At 46.1% G+C, this 13,100-nt stretch overlaps 1 protein-coding gene across 3 annotated transcripts in view; it reads right to left on the reverse strand.

The window, feature by feature from the left end:
* The window catches only part of SUSD4 (sushi domain containing 4), a 126,292-nt gene that overhangs the window by 28,344 nt on the left and 84,848 nt on the right, over positions 1-13,100 (reverse strand). For all 3 annotated transcript variants that reach the window (XM_029229646.1, XM_029229648.1, XM_029229647.1), the window contains exons 4-5: positions 7,386-7,559; positions 2,734-2,922 (exon numbers count right to left, since the gene is read on the reverse strand). In XM_029229646.1, the coding sequence (XP_029085479.1) occupies positions 2,734-2,922; positions 7,386-7,559 (363 nt within the window). The remainder of the gene's footprint in view (positions 1-2,733; positions 2,923-7,385; positions 7,560-13,100) is intronic.

Below are 13,100 nucleotides of genomic sequence, written 5' to 3' on the forward strand. Positions count from 1 at the left end.
AGTCATCTCCCGCATTCTACAGATGAGGAAGTAGAGGCTGATAGAAGCTAAGCGACTTGCCCCAGGTCAAACTGATTAAGTAGGAAACTCAGGATGTGAACTCAGCCAGTCAGATGCCAACCCACACTCTAATCAATGCCCTACAGCGCCTCCATGACCATCCTGGTGATTCTGTCTCCAGGCTTGTGGCAGGTTAGAAAAAAGAGCTCGAGGGGTGGAGGGAACTGAAGTGACAGGTACCGTGACACGTGATGGATTGACGGATTAACAGGGAGACAGGAAAGGGAAGGGGATAAAAAGCTCACAGAGAAAGGCTTCCATGGCACAGCTGTCCAGACCCAGTCATATCAGGGGTCAGAGTGCCCTAATATATTATTCAAAGCCCCCGAGAGTGTCATGATTCCACAGCACAGTGCGATAATTTTCACTCTGCCATCAAGAAAAATCAAATTGCGTGCTCAGGAAGACAGAAAAAAAAATGAGGGGATGGGGGACCGTGGGTGATATATTAAAGGGGTGGGTAGATTCCCTCGGGACAGCGCATCTACGTTGAATACCATTTGACAATTTGCATAAATAAGGCACCGCCTTTGAAAAAGATGATACACTATTCAAGTAAGAGTTAAGGAAATACCAGCACCCGGGTGTCATCTGGATACTTTTTGTTCGTGGATCCTTACCTTTTATTTTAACCCAGCTTCTATGAAGTCTTGAGACAAAAAACCCTTTAGTCCTCTCTGCCTCTCTCAGTTTAGAATCATGTCTTTGGTGCCTTTAGCCAGGGTAGCATTTAAGGGTCTCACAAACTAATTGCATCAGGTAATCGAAAGGAACATGTATTGAAAATAAGGATGTAAATATTATTTTTTTAAAAATGGAGGACAAAAAGGTATTAGGTGGCCTTCTTGTCACAGGCAGCTGTCACCTGGACTTTTAGCGTCCCCTTCGGGCACAGGCCAGGCTGGCAGAGAAAAAGGGACTTGTGTTAAATCACAAGACTCATTTCCAATCAGAAGCCACTCATGGCTTCCTGTTCATAACCTTAGCTCACTGCCCCTTAAAGTGAGATTTTGTTTTATGCCTATTCACATCATATTCCCTAAGCTCCAGAAAAACTGCTTTCAAAGTCTCAAAATGAAGCTTAGAACATGATGGCTTGAAAGGTGTTTGAACTGAATTTGAGAAGATTTGAAAATAGCATTTAAAATTGATATAACTGTAACATAATACCTTTAACAGGTCCTCTAGTTCTGCTTATCTGAGCAGGGAGAAACCTCCAGGAACCAGAAAAGCCCCCATTCACCAGCAGCCCACACTCACCACGCTGGCCAGCGGTGTCCAGACGGCAGAAAAGCTGTTCCCAGTGGAAACAGGAGATACCCTTATCCCTCTAGGCTAGGGTTGCCAGATGTGGCAAATGAAAATACAGGACACTGAGTTATAGTTGAAGTTCGGATAAACAAAGAATACTTGTTGACCATGAGTAAGTCCCATCCAATATTTAGGACATGTTCACATTAAAAAATTATTTGCTATTTATCTGAGATTCAGATTTAACTGGGTGTCCTGTATTTTACCTCTCTCTACTGTGGGCTCTGACCCCCTAGGAGATTTAGGATGGGTGGGAAGTAGGGGCGAGCGGGGGTTCCGCTTACCAGCCTAGGAGAAGAGCACCACTGACGGCCCCGGCTGGCATTCTCTCTCCTTCAAGCACCAGGCTCCCCTCCCTTCCACCCCTTCCTCCTTTCTCTCTAAGGAAGCTCCATGGCTCCAGCCAATCCATGGTCTTCCTTAGGAGACACCTCTGATCCCTCTGGCTGTCAGCCCCCATAACACACCTCCTAACCTGACCTCGTCCCACACTGAGGTGCACGCGTGGGGGCAGACGGTGCTTGTAAGAACTTGTTTGTTTCTACATTCTACTGTGTCTTGATTTGTTTCCCAAGAAAAGCTGCAGATGGGCTTTGGAGGGGCTCTTGATTAGAGATTTCCTTTCCCCGTATAGACCCCCCTCCCGCCCACTGTATTCAGATGCCAAGAAGTAAATCGGTGTTTGTTCCCTGCATAATCATAATTTCAAGACCTGAATTAAAGTGAGGGCTGAGCCAGTATGCCCAGCTTACCTAGGAGAAGTTTCTATAGACCCTTATAGACACTGGCCTGATTCCAGCAGTGGATGCTCTGACCACCTCCCACCCCGACCATTTCATACTACTGATAGTGGTCTTTAGTGAACCACACTCAAAAATAATCACATATATTTAACAAAAACAAGGAGGAAAGATCTCTTGGTTTCAGGCTTCCAAGTGTGTGCTTGCAGCAAAACATTTAGAGCCAAGCCATAAAATGAATGGAAATAGGAGGAAACACTGACACAACAATAAAACGAGGGGTGAGATTAATGATGCCATAATACAATCTATTTTCATTTGGTGCAGAGAAAATTAATTTTTGAAGACATTTCATTTAACTTTGCAATATTTTGCAGTATAACCTTTGATGCTTGAAACTTTTCTCTTTCATCCCCTTTAAGCCTGAGAATGGGGAAAGCCAGTTTTATGTCTGGTTGTAAGTATTGCTTCATGGCAGATGACCAGGCTTGCTGCCTCTGCAAGCAATGTGTACTCAGGGAACAGAAGTTATTGCTGACCATAATCTCAGCTCTTTACCTCCTATTGAAACATCCACTTTAATAAGCCAAAATTCAACTTCCAAAAGAATAAGATGTGATACCTTCCAGAGCAAGGCACCGGGGTGGGCTGGACGACCAGATAAGGTTGTGTAAGCACTCGAGATACTCCGACCCCTCGAGTTTGAATCCAGGAAAGCAGTGATAGGAGATCACAGTTCCCACTGGGAAGGAGGTCTGGAACTCGGAGATGTTCACATAGCCATTAGAAGAGGCGAGCGGTCTCAGGCAGCCTGCGACGTGGGAAAGAAAAAGGGAAGTGTCTCACGTGGTCATCTTTGTACACCTGAAAGACAAAGCACTATATGTCTTTTGGTTTCCCCCGCTGAAAGCGCGGCATGGCCTCCGAGGACCGCTCACCTTGGTCTTAAATGCTCAGACCTCCTTATCTGTGTACCTATTCTATTTCTAAAGCAGGCATTTGCTTGTATAGTTGCAAGTGGCATCGAGAGGGTCAGACGAGTAGGGAAGTAGTAACAGGAGGTGGAGCTGTGGATCGGGACACCCCTAGCCGGCGGTTCCAGCCCTGACTGCATGTTAGAATCACCTGAGGAAAGTTTTTAATTAATTTATTTTTCATTGAAGTATAGTTGATTTACAATGTTGTGCTAATTTCTGCTGTACAGCAAAGTGATTCAGTTATACATATATATACATGCATTCTTTTTTATATTCTTTTCCATTATGGTTTATCACAGGATACTGAATATAGTTCCCAGTGTGATACAGTAGGACCTTGTTGTTTCTCCATCCTGTATATAATCGCTTACATCTGCTAATCCCAACCTCCCACTCCATCCCTCCCCCCAACCCCCTCCCCCTTGGCAACCACAAGTCTGTTCTCTATGTCCGTTTCTGTTTCATAGATAGGTTCATTTGTGTCATATTTTAGATTTCACATATAAGTGATATAATACGGTATTTGTCTTTCTCTGTCTGACTTACTTCATTTAGTATGATAATCTCTAGTTGCATCCATGTTGCTGCAAGTGGCATTATTTCGTTCTTTTTTATGGATGAGTAATATTCCATCGTATATATGTACCACATCTTCTTTATCCATTCCTCTGTTGATGGACATTTAGGTTGCTTCCATGTCTTGGCTATTGTAAACAGTGCTGCTATGAACATTGGGGTGCATGGATCTTTTTGAATTAAAGTTTTGTCCGGATAGATGCATGGGGGGGGGATTGCTAGGTCATATGTTAATTCTTTTTTTAGTTTTTTGAGGAACCTCCATACTGTTTTCCACAGTGGCCCCACCTACTTGCCTTCCCACCAACAGTGTAGGAGGCTTCCCTTTTCACCTGAGGAAATTTTTAAAAACACTAATGCCCAGACCTGTGCCCGGGTAAGTATCCAGCCTGGACACCCCTACCTTTTTTAAAGCTCCCCACATAATCTTAAAGTGCCATCAGGGCTGAGAACCACTGAGGTGCCACAGAGGGAAGAGAGACTATTTCCTGTTTCAGCAGTGGTGGTGGGCAGCTCGAGAAGGTTAGGATGCAGACTGGGTTCCACGGCAGCAGGTAATGGAACAGACACCTGCCTGACGCAGTGCAATGGAAGTTTTGAAAATCCCATTGTGTTTTAGGTGAAATAGGAAAGTAACATGTAACGCAGTGGTTCTCAAACTTGAGAATAACCCAGAGAGGGCTTGTAGGACAGACTGCTGGCCCACACACCCAGAGCTTCTGGTTCAGTGGGTCCGTGTGGAGCTCGAGGATTTGCACTGCTACAGGTTTCCGGGCGCTGTTGCCGTGGCACCAGGCTTTGAGCAGACATGCTGTAGCGAGTTCGTGCACCATGCACAGGATACTGTGTGCCGTCCGAGTGAGCGTGAGGCCTCGATCCCTACTTCTGTAAAACAGTAGCTGCCTTTTGTCCTGAAGCCTGTGCAGCCAATGGAACATTCCCAGTGGCACAGCAGCCCACTTGGTGTGGCATCTGCTGTGAATAGTGAATTTCTTATTGGCTTCAGCAGCTTCACTGGAGGGAATAATGACCCTGCAGAGCTGTGCTCTTCCCGGGGAGAACTAATTGTGTGTGAAGTAAATAATAGATAATGGAAAAACCTACTTTCCCTTCCAATCACCAAGCACAAACTGTATCACGCAGGCACTGCAGCAGATGACGGAACTCCTCTCTTAAGATGACTCTCTGACACATTACAATACAAGCGTCGAAGAGCTACGTATTCAGCGAACTGCTCGGGTCGGCGCCTTAGACTGTGGTGTCTGTGTCTGTATCAGAGCAGACACAGACAACACAGTGAGGGGTGCAGAATGTAGGACGCATTCACTCTGCGGTCGTCAAGGGTCAACCTGCACCGCTGCATCCTGGTGTCCTGGAGCCCCGCAGACCCCACAGACCCCAAAGATCCCTGCCCGGAACAAGCCACACTCAGGATGGACCAGATCAGAAACGCATGGTGCCCAGCCATCCTTTTGGGCAGTCCCAACGGTCTTAAAGGATTTTTTTTCTTTTTCGGAGCTGAAAATTAACACTGTTCATGGCAAAAGTGAAATGTGTGAAGGGAGTTTGGCAATCAGGCATAAACAGGATCAGTAACTGAGAAAAAAAAAAAAAAAGATAAGCAAATCAACACCAACAAGGGAATGTGTTAGAACCCTGAGCAGGGTTCCAATGTGTGGGCACACGTGACTGTGCCCCTGCCTCCTTCTGGGAAGGAGTGTGGTTCTAAGCTACCCATGTGGATAGACTGCATCCCCTAAGTCAAAAACCAACTCCGACCCACAGGGAGCAGGAAGCATCGGCACGTGGATCTCTAAAACACAAAGTTCCGGGGAAAAAATGGCCTTGGAACGGTTCCCACCTCCGACCCCAGAAGGAGAGGAAAGGGGTTGGAACACGTGCAGCCAATCAGAGAAGGGAAGCTATGCTCACACTCGGTTGGAGGACAGCCTGTCGTAAAAATACAGTAGAAAACTGACGTCAACTCAATAGTTGAATGTGATTTCTATTTGCACTTCGAGATAACAGAGAGACGGTTCCTCAGGCTGCAGCCCCTGGATCTATAGGTGCAAATAAAAATTACAGGATGAAATGTCCCTCGAAGGGCCAATTATATACCCCCTGGGGGCTCGAGAGGTGTCAGGCTGTCTAAAGCAACCCTGCTGTGCCCACGCGGGTGGACGGCAAGGTGCAGGGGCTGGAGGGGGGTATCAGGGCCCAGACCAGGGGCACCTCCTCTGTGGGGACCGAGGGCTCTGAGGAGGGCTGAAAGTGGGCTGTGGGCTGTGCTGCTGTTTGAAGAAGCACACCTTTCAAGAGCGGCCGGCCAGCTCTTTTGTTGCTGCAAAAAACATCGAAGCTGTGTTATGACCGAGATTTAGTAAGGGGTGCTAGAGGGGAGGGGCGAAAGGGCACAGACAGAGCAAGAGGCAAGCCTGCACCTGAACTCGTGACAATGACACCCCAAGATGTCTATCCCCATAGGGCATTTAAAAAAATCATTGGGGTAAAAAGAACTCCTAAAGAAGCGTACTGTATTTAAGGGATGTAAAAGGAAATTGAAAGGGTGGGAGAACCGAAAGACAAGTGGAAAATATGAAAGCGAGAAGGGGTTGGAGTCTGAAATAATTTTCTTGGCCGTTACTCGGATAGCGCCGCAGGACTGGAACGAATCCATGGTTAATAAAGTTCATTTGGATAAACAGCCCCACCTAAAAGCCGGCTGCTGATTCTGTGGAGAGTCTCTAAGAGAGTACAAATAAATCACGTGTCTCCTTTAAGAATGTAACACATAACACGCTAAACAACCCAGAAGCTTCTGGGGAGAAATGCAGGAGGGTGAGGACCTGGGCTGCCTCTGTCCTCCTAATCCTGAAGCCTTTGTTTCTTCAAGGGGCCGTGACTCCTAAACTCTCACATAAGGAAATGATTTATTTCCAACTATGGGGTGCACAAAGCAATATCAGAGTCTGCCCGTCATGATTTCCAAGCAGAAAGTTGACATCCGTCTCAACTTTAACATGCCAGTGCTTTTGGTGTAAATACGATTGCTAGCCTTCTCCCTTGGATTATGAATTATGCATGGGTTTCTTAGTCCTTTGGTCCAAGTCACATGTCAAAAAATAAAATCAGAATTAATGGGAACTCGAGGGCTTATTTTCACAAACAGGGGGCCCTCTGTGTCGGCCCAAGCAAATTTAAAAAACGCAGGAGGATAAATATTCATCGTATGGTTTGGATGAAATTTGAATTTGATTATTTTTCTGCTCCTCATGCATTATAAAAAAGGATAACATTATTAAGAGAAAACAGCCTCTGTAAGATTGGCTTTAAATATATTCGCACCACAACCGAAATCAGTATAAATGCTGTTATTTCCATTAAATATACAATAGTTCATCATTGTGTTCACAGCCCAGTTACAAGGTTCCTAATTCTGCAACGACTTTTGGTTTCTTAGAATAAAGGAGACATCCAACACACTAAAGAATAAGGTATCTCCCATTTAAACTTTAAAGCTGGGTGTACAGAGCTGGAGAGAAGCACAGGGAATTGTGGGAAGATTCCAAACACAGAGCTGTGGTGATCAGAGTGCAGTACAGCTGAACCATGGGGTGTGCGTGGCTTTGTGTTTCCCCCTGTCATCCTATTAGAGAAACGTGTACCCGCTCCACAATCAAGTCTGAAAGAACAGCTGAGAACCACAGCCTCAGCCCCGTACCTTGACAGATGGGCAGATGGTCCCACGTTCCGTCATCACGACATAATGAAGCCATGTTGTACCGGTCAGGGTACCGGATCTTGAATCCTTCATGACACGTGATGATTAATTTATCTCCATGTCTGTATGTCTTGTTATGAATCTCGGCATCTTCAATTTGCGGGATGCGGCAATCTGCAATTGCGTAAAAAGGACACATTATTTTTGGAATTCAAACAGTTGTGGTTCACAGCTTCACAAGAAAGCCCTTATTTTCACACCTGGTCTCAACCTACGCGGCGATCTGATAAATGGTTCCTTATTTATCACTAGACTCAGGTCCCAAGGGCAAGCAGCAGAAGCTGCAGAACCTGCTTCACAGAGAAATAGGAAGAGGGGTCGAGGTCCAAAAGGAACCTTGTTTTCCGCCCGCGACACCTTACACTTTACAGTTGAGCTTACAGGCAATTTTGGCAACGAGTGAAGAAAGACAAAAGCTGGGGATTCACCTGAACTATCTAGCTGGTTGCCCACTTGGCTGTGCTTGTGGACCGCGCACTGCACCAAACAGCCTGGCTGGCTGCTCTCGCCTGGTCCTCCCGCCTCTGCCCCTGGGGCGAGGGCCTGGGCCTGACAAGAAAACGTGCCTTGCAGAACAGCAGGGGGCCGAGCTGGGGCTGCATTTGCTATTAGCATTTCCCATCCACCTTATCGGTTTTTAAAAAGATAATAAATAGAGCAGCACATACTACTGCCAATATCACAAAAGACTCAGAGAAAGCAACTGTTGCCTTTGAAAAATGGAATCAGAGCAGAACGCAGGTGGCTGGGAGGGGAAGAGGCCACGGGGTCAGGAGAAGGGTGTTGGGGGGACAATCATGCAACAAAATGATTAAAAGAGAAAATAAATCTAATCAATCGTGGGGCTTCCCTGGTGGCGCAGTGGTTGAGGGTCCGCCTGCCGATGCTGGGGACGTGGGTTCGTGCCCCGGTCTGGGAAGATCCCACTTGCCGCGGAGTGGCTGGGCCCGTGAGCCATGGCCGCTGAGCCTGCACATCCGGAGCCTGTGCTCCGCAACGGGAGAGGCCACAACAGTGAGAGGCCCGCGTACCGCAAAAAAACAACAAAAAAAAAGCCAAAAAACCCTAATCAATTGTAACTATCCACTTCTAACTCTAGCTACCTCCAGTTTACCCTGCGGGCCAGTCCACTCTGCGCTGGGAAGTTGGGGTCCTGCCCCCTCTGGCCCCTCCCCCCTCTAAACACCGCCCAACTAATCCCATCTAATTTTTTTTTTAAAACATATATTAGAGTTGATTAACAATGTTGTTGTGTTCGTTTCAGGTGTACAGCAAGGTGATCCAGTGATACGTATATATGTATCTTTTCAAATTCTTTTCCCGTGTAGATTATTGCAGAATGTTGAACCGAGTTGCCTGTGCTATACGGTAGATCTCTGTTGGTTATCCATTTTAAATATAGCAGTGTGTACAAGTCAGTCCCATCTGGTTTAAGTCACTTTGTTCACCATGTGTCTCTCTTCATCTCCTGTTTTAAAGTCTCTGATTTTACACGCATATATGCTTGTAAGCATGAGCTATTTATTTATTTCTACTTTCAGAGTCAGGTAGATGAGTTATGTTTCCAGTTTGCTGCTTCTTAGTTTTTTGAAACAAGGCAAAATTTAAAAACAGCACTTTGATGATCATAGAAGCTTCCTTCAGAAATTTCTCAGTGGGTTTCTCAGCCACTCCCCAAAGCCTCTTGAATCCAGAATAGGTTGGAATAGTATTAATAGGAGGTCTGACCTTCAAGTTCCTCTAAGCTTTGAACGGTTAGCTCTAGGGTGATGAGCCTCGGGAAGCCTGAGGCAGGTGGCTGGCCTGAGGATGCCTCTGCGAGCTGGGAACTTGGGTTGCTTTCAAAAGAGCATGTCCCAGGAGCTTTGATGTGCGGTTGAAGCTGGGTTTACTGGGGGCAATCTGACAACAATGGACTCCAGAAAACAGAATGTTAGTGACGGGAAAGCCTCGGGCAGAAGAGGCCTCCCAGGCAGAGCAGGGCCCTGGCAGCTGAGAGCGCAGGGGTGGCGGCCATTCACCGTCTCCTATGAGTTCTCCGGAGGCAAACGCTTGCGAGCCCGGCTCTGCCTTGATCTCAGCCCTCGTTCCCACCATTAACTTGAGAGCAGCGACTGTGTCGCCACTTCCTCTGACGTTCCCTCCGTGCCCCCAGACCTTTGTACACACCTGGCAAAGGAAGGCTGAGGGAAGCCATGTGGACCTTTGCCCGAGAACGCTGTGCGCCTGCAGCCCCCTCGAGAGGCTGATTTACAGGCTTTCGGGGCAGTCCTGGCAGCTAAGCCTTCCCCTGAGGAAACCCATCATCAGCTCTTCCCTTTGCCTGTGGATTTCAACAGAGAGAGTCTTGGCTGGAGAACTGGGTTCTGGTTTCAATCTTACTTCTCATTTTTGTGTCTCAGGCTACAGAAAGAGGTTTTCTAACTGTTCATGTTTAACCAATAGTTTTTCTGCAAGAATAGCTGAATTCCTCCCAAATCAATCCCAGAATAATGATGACGGGAGTCACAGATACTTGACAGCTCTCTGCACACCGCTGCTGCCTTCTTCTTAATGGAAAATGTGAATTACATTTTTTTCAATATCGCTATGCAGAAATTATTCACAGCAAATAAAAACACATTTGTCAAGGCATCCGTCTGTAAAATCTGGGCTGTAAATAGATCCTGTGGTAGTAACTTATATGACTAACAGTTATTTTCATGGTTGACTTAAAACTTATTCAAGAATTAACCAGTATACTCAGGAGGTGGCCAACCGGTGGCAGTAAACTCAATGGACAGAACTGGCCATTCGGACACTGTGACATACGGACACTGGCTGACCAGGAGCGGAAGCACCCAGCCTTGTTTTCAAGAGTGGCTTCTCTGCATAGTGGTCTATAGTATAGAATGCTTTGAACTTCTAATTAGAATGTCACGTTTCCATAGGCAGGAGCCCGGGAATATAGGTTCAAAGGGAATTCACAGCCTCCCAAATGCGAGTCATTATGTACTCTACTCAAAGAAGAGTCAGCAGAGAGAGTGATATAGGGCCAGTTTACTATGTGAGTGGAACCCCATATCCACTGGGGAGTCAAAAGTTGGAGTTCAAACTCCACCAAGGTAGAGAGGCCAGAAGCGGCCGTGCCCTCCGCGTAAGCACAAAACTCAAACAGACCATCTCTAACAAAGCCTAACCTAAACGTTGATGGGAGAAAATACCATCCAGAGCCTTTCTAATTATTTTTTATCCAGAATGTCTGGCACCTAATCCCCCCAACTGAAGGAGGGTGAAGTAGAAAGAAGGCTTTGGAATAAATACATGTCCTAACCAGTTATCGGTAGCAGTCAACAACTCTGGACCTTATTTCTCTGGAAAGAAACAAACCAGGATCTTTAGTCTCTGAAAAGAAACATGCAATCTTCATCAATTCTAAAGTTTCATATAGAAATAACATGATTTTCTATAGCACAAATGCATCCAGCTGACACAAAGAATTTGTAAAAACTGCTTCAAATATGTTGTTACCAAAGAAATATACCTATGAAAAAAGGTCTATCAAGTAGAATCAGGTCAACAGTCAAAACTTTTGTCTACAGGGTATCAGTGGGCACTTTGGAGATAAATTTGAGGGATATCAAAAGCTTCCATTCCAGAAATCATTTTTCACCAGCCTATCGCTATCATTATTTTTGTATCTTGCTACTAGTAACAATGAGGTTTTAATATGATAAATAAATAACAGAGTGGATAAAAGGCCCTAAGGCTGTACTACACATGTATACCTACGTACAAATCAATTGATCAGATTTAGTTGCAGAGAGCAGGGTCCTAAAGGATGGAGCAGGAAAGAGAAAGAGGAATTTTAAAGAATATGTGCCATGTGTTAGATTTACTTCTCTTTTATTTAATTAATTTATTTATTTTTATAAATTTATTTATTTTCTTTATTTTTGGCTGCACTGGGTCTTCATTGCTGCGCACGGGCTTTCTCTAGTTGCGGCGAGCAGGGGCTACTCTTTGTTGTGATGCGCAGGCTTCTCATTGCAGTGGCTTCTCTTGTTGTGGAGCACGGGCTCTAGGCACGTGGGTTTCAGTAGTTGTGGTACACGGGCTCAGTAGTTGTGGCACACATGCTCTAGAGAGCAGGCTCAGTAGTTGTGGCACACGGGCTTAGCTGCTCTGCAGCATGTGGGATCTTCCCAGACCAGGGCTTGAACCCGCGTCCCCTGCGTCGGCAGGCGGATTCTTAACCACTGTGCCACCAGGGAAGTCCCAGATTTGTTTCCCTTTAAAATATTAGTTATACATGAAAACAAATCTGATTCCTTAAAAATGCTATGTTTCAACATCAATATGCCCCCCAAAGTGTTCCTAGGAACATGAATACATGATACTCACTCAGATTCACAATTCATATTAGCATATTAAAGGCTCTGAAAGCCTTGCTGCAAAGAATTCTACTGGACCTTATTTAAGCCAGCACTTGTAAAGCTGTTTACTCATTCATTGAGTTATTGAGTACTTACTCTAGGCCCAGTACATTCTAGGTGCTGGGGATAGAGAGAAAGTCAAGTATCTTACTCTTATAGCATTTGCAATGAGGGAGACTGCTAACAGGCAATGATCACTGCTATGATGAACAAATGACAGGCAATGATCACTGCTATGATGAACACATAACAAGGTAATAGGATAGGAACTGACTTGGGCACTCCTTTAATTTGCGTAGACAGGCAAGGCGCCTCTGAGGAAATGACTTTTATTAAGCTAAGACCTAATGACAAGAAGAATCCAATCATGTGTGGACCAGGAAGAAGTTTCAGCCAGAGGGAACAGCTACTACAAAGGCCAGGAAAGAGCTCAGTGTCCTTAAAAACACAAAAGAACATCAGGGACTTCACTGGCGGTGCAGTGGTTAAGACTCCATGCTTCCAATGCAGAGGGTGCGGGTTCGATCCCTGGTCGGGGAAATAGGATCCCACACGCTGCACAGCATGGCCCAAAAAAAAGGCTAATCTCATGTTAAAAAAAAGGAAATCGGTGTGCCTGTAGTAAGCAAGAGGGAGATGTAAAGTCAGATCATCCAGGGTCTTGTAGATGAGGACAGGGGATTTGGTTTTATTTTAGTGTGGCGGGAGCTCCTGGAGCTTCTAATGCATGGGCCATGACATGCTCTGTATCACGTGGGTACATGCAGTAAAGGGCTGGCCTTGCCAAAAGGGAGTTCTGGCCTTTGCCCTCAGCTCCTGGGAATTAACCTCTAAGCCCTTGGATTGCTCTACCTGAGATGAGTATCTTTGTTTATCTGGAGCTTAGCACAGACCAGATAGTCTATGCTAACAATGTGACTTAGGCCAGGGAACGGTGGTCCCCACAGTTATCAGCTCTACTTTTGGAAGAACTGGAGACACATAAGTGGCCAACTACGTCCACATGACCAAGCCCCAGTAAAGATGCTGGACACCAAGCCTCAGGTGAGCTTCTCTGGTTGTCAATACTCCGTGTGTTTGGTTTTTTTTGCGGTACGCGGGCCTCTCACTGTTGTGGCCTCTCCCGTTGCGGAGCACAGGCTCCGTGTGCGCAGGCCCAGCGGCCATGGCTCACTGGGTCCAGCCGCTCTGCGGCATGTGGGATCTTCCCGGAGCGGGGCACGAACCCGCGTCCCCTGTA

Source organism: Monodon monoceros, unplaced genomic scaffold, assembly GCF_005190385.1.
Source record: "Monodon monoceros isolate NGI ecotype Baffin Bay Population unplaced genomic scaffold, NGI_Narwhal_1 Super_Scaffold_18, whole genome shotgun sequence".
Lineage (NCBI taxonomy): Eukaryota > Metazoa > Chordata > Mammalia > Artiodactyla > Monodontidae > Monodon > Monodon monoceros.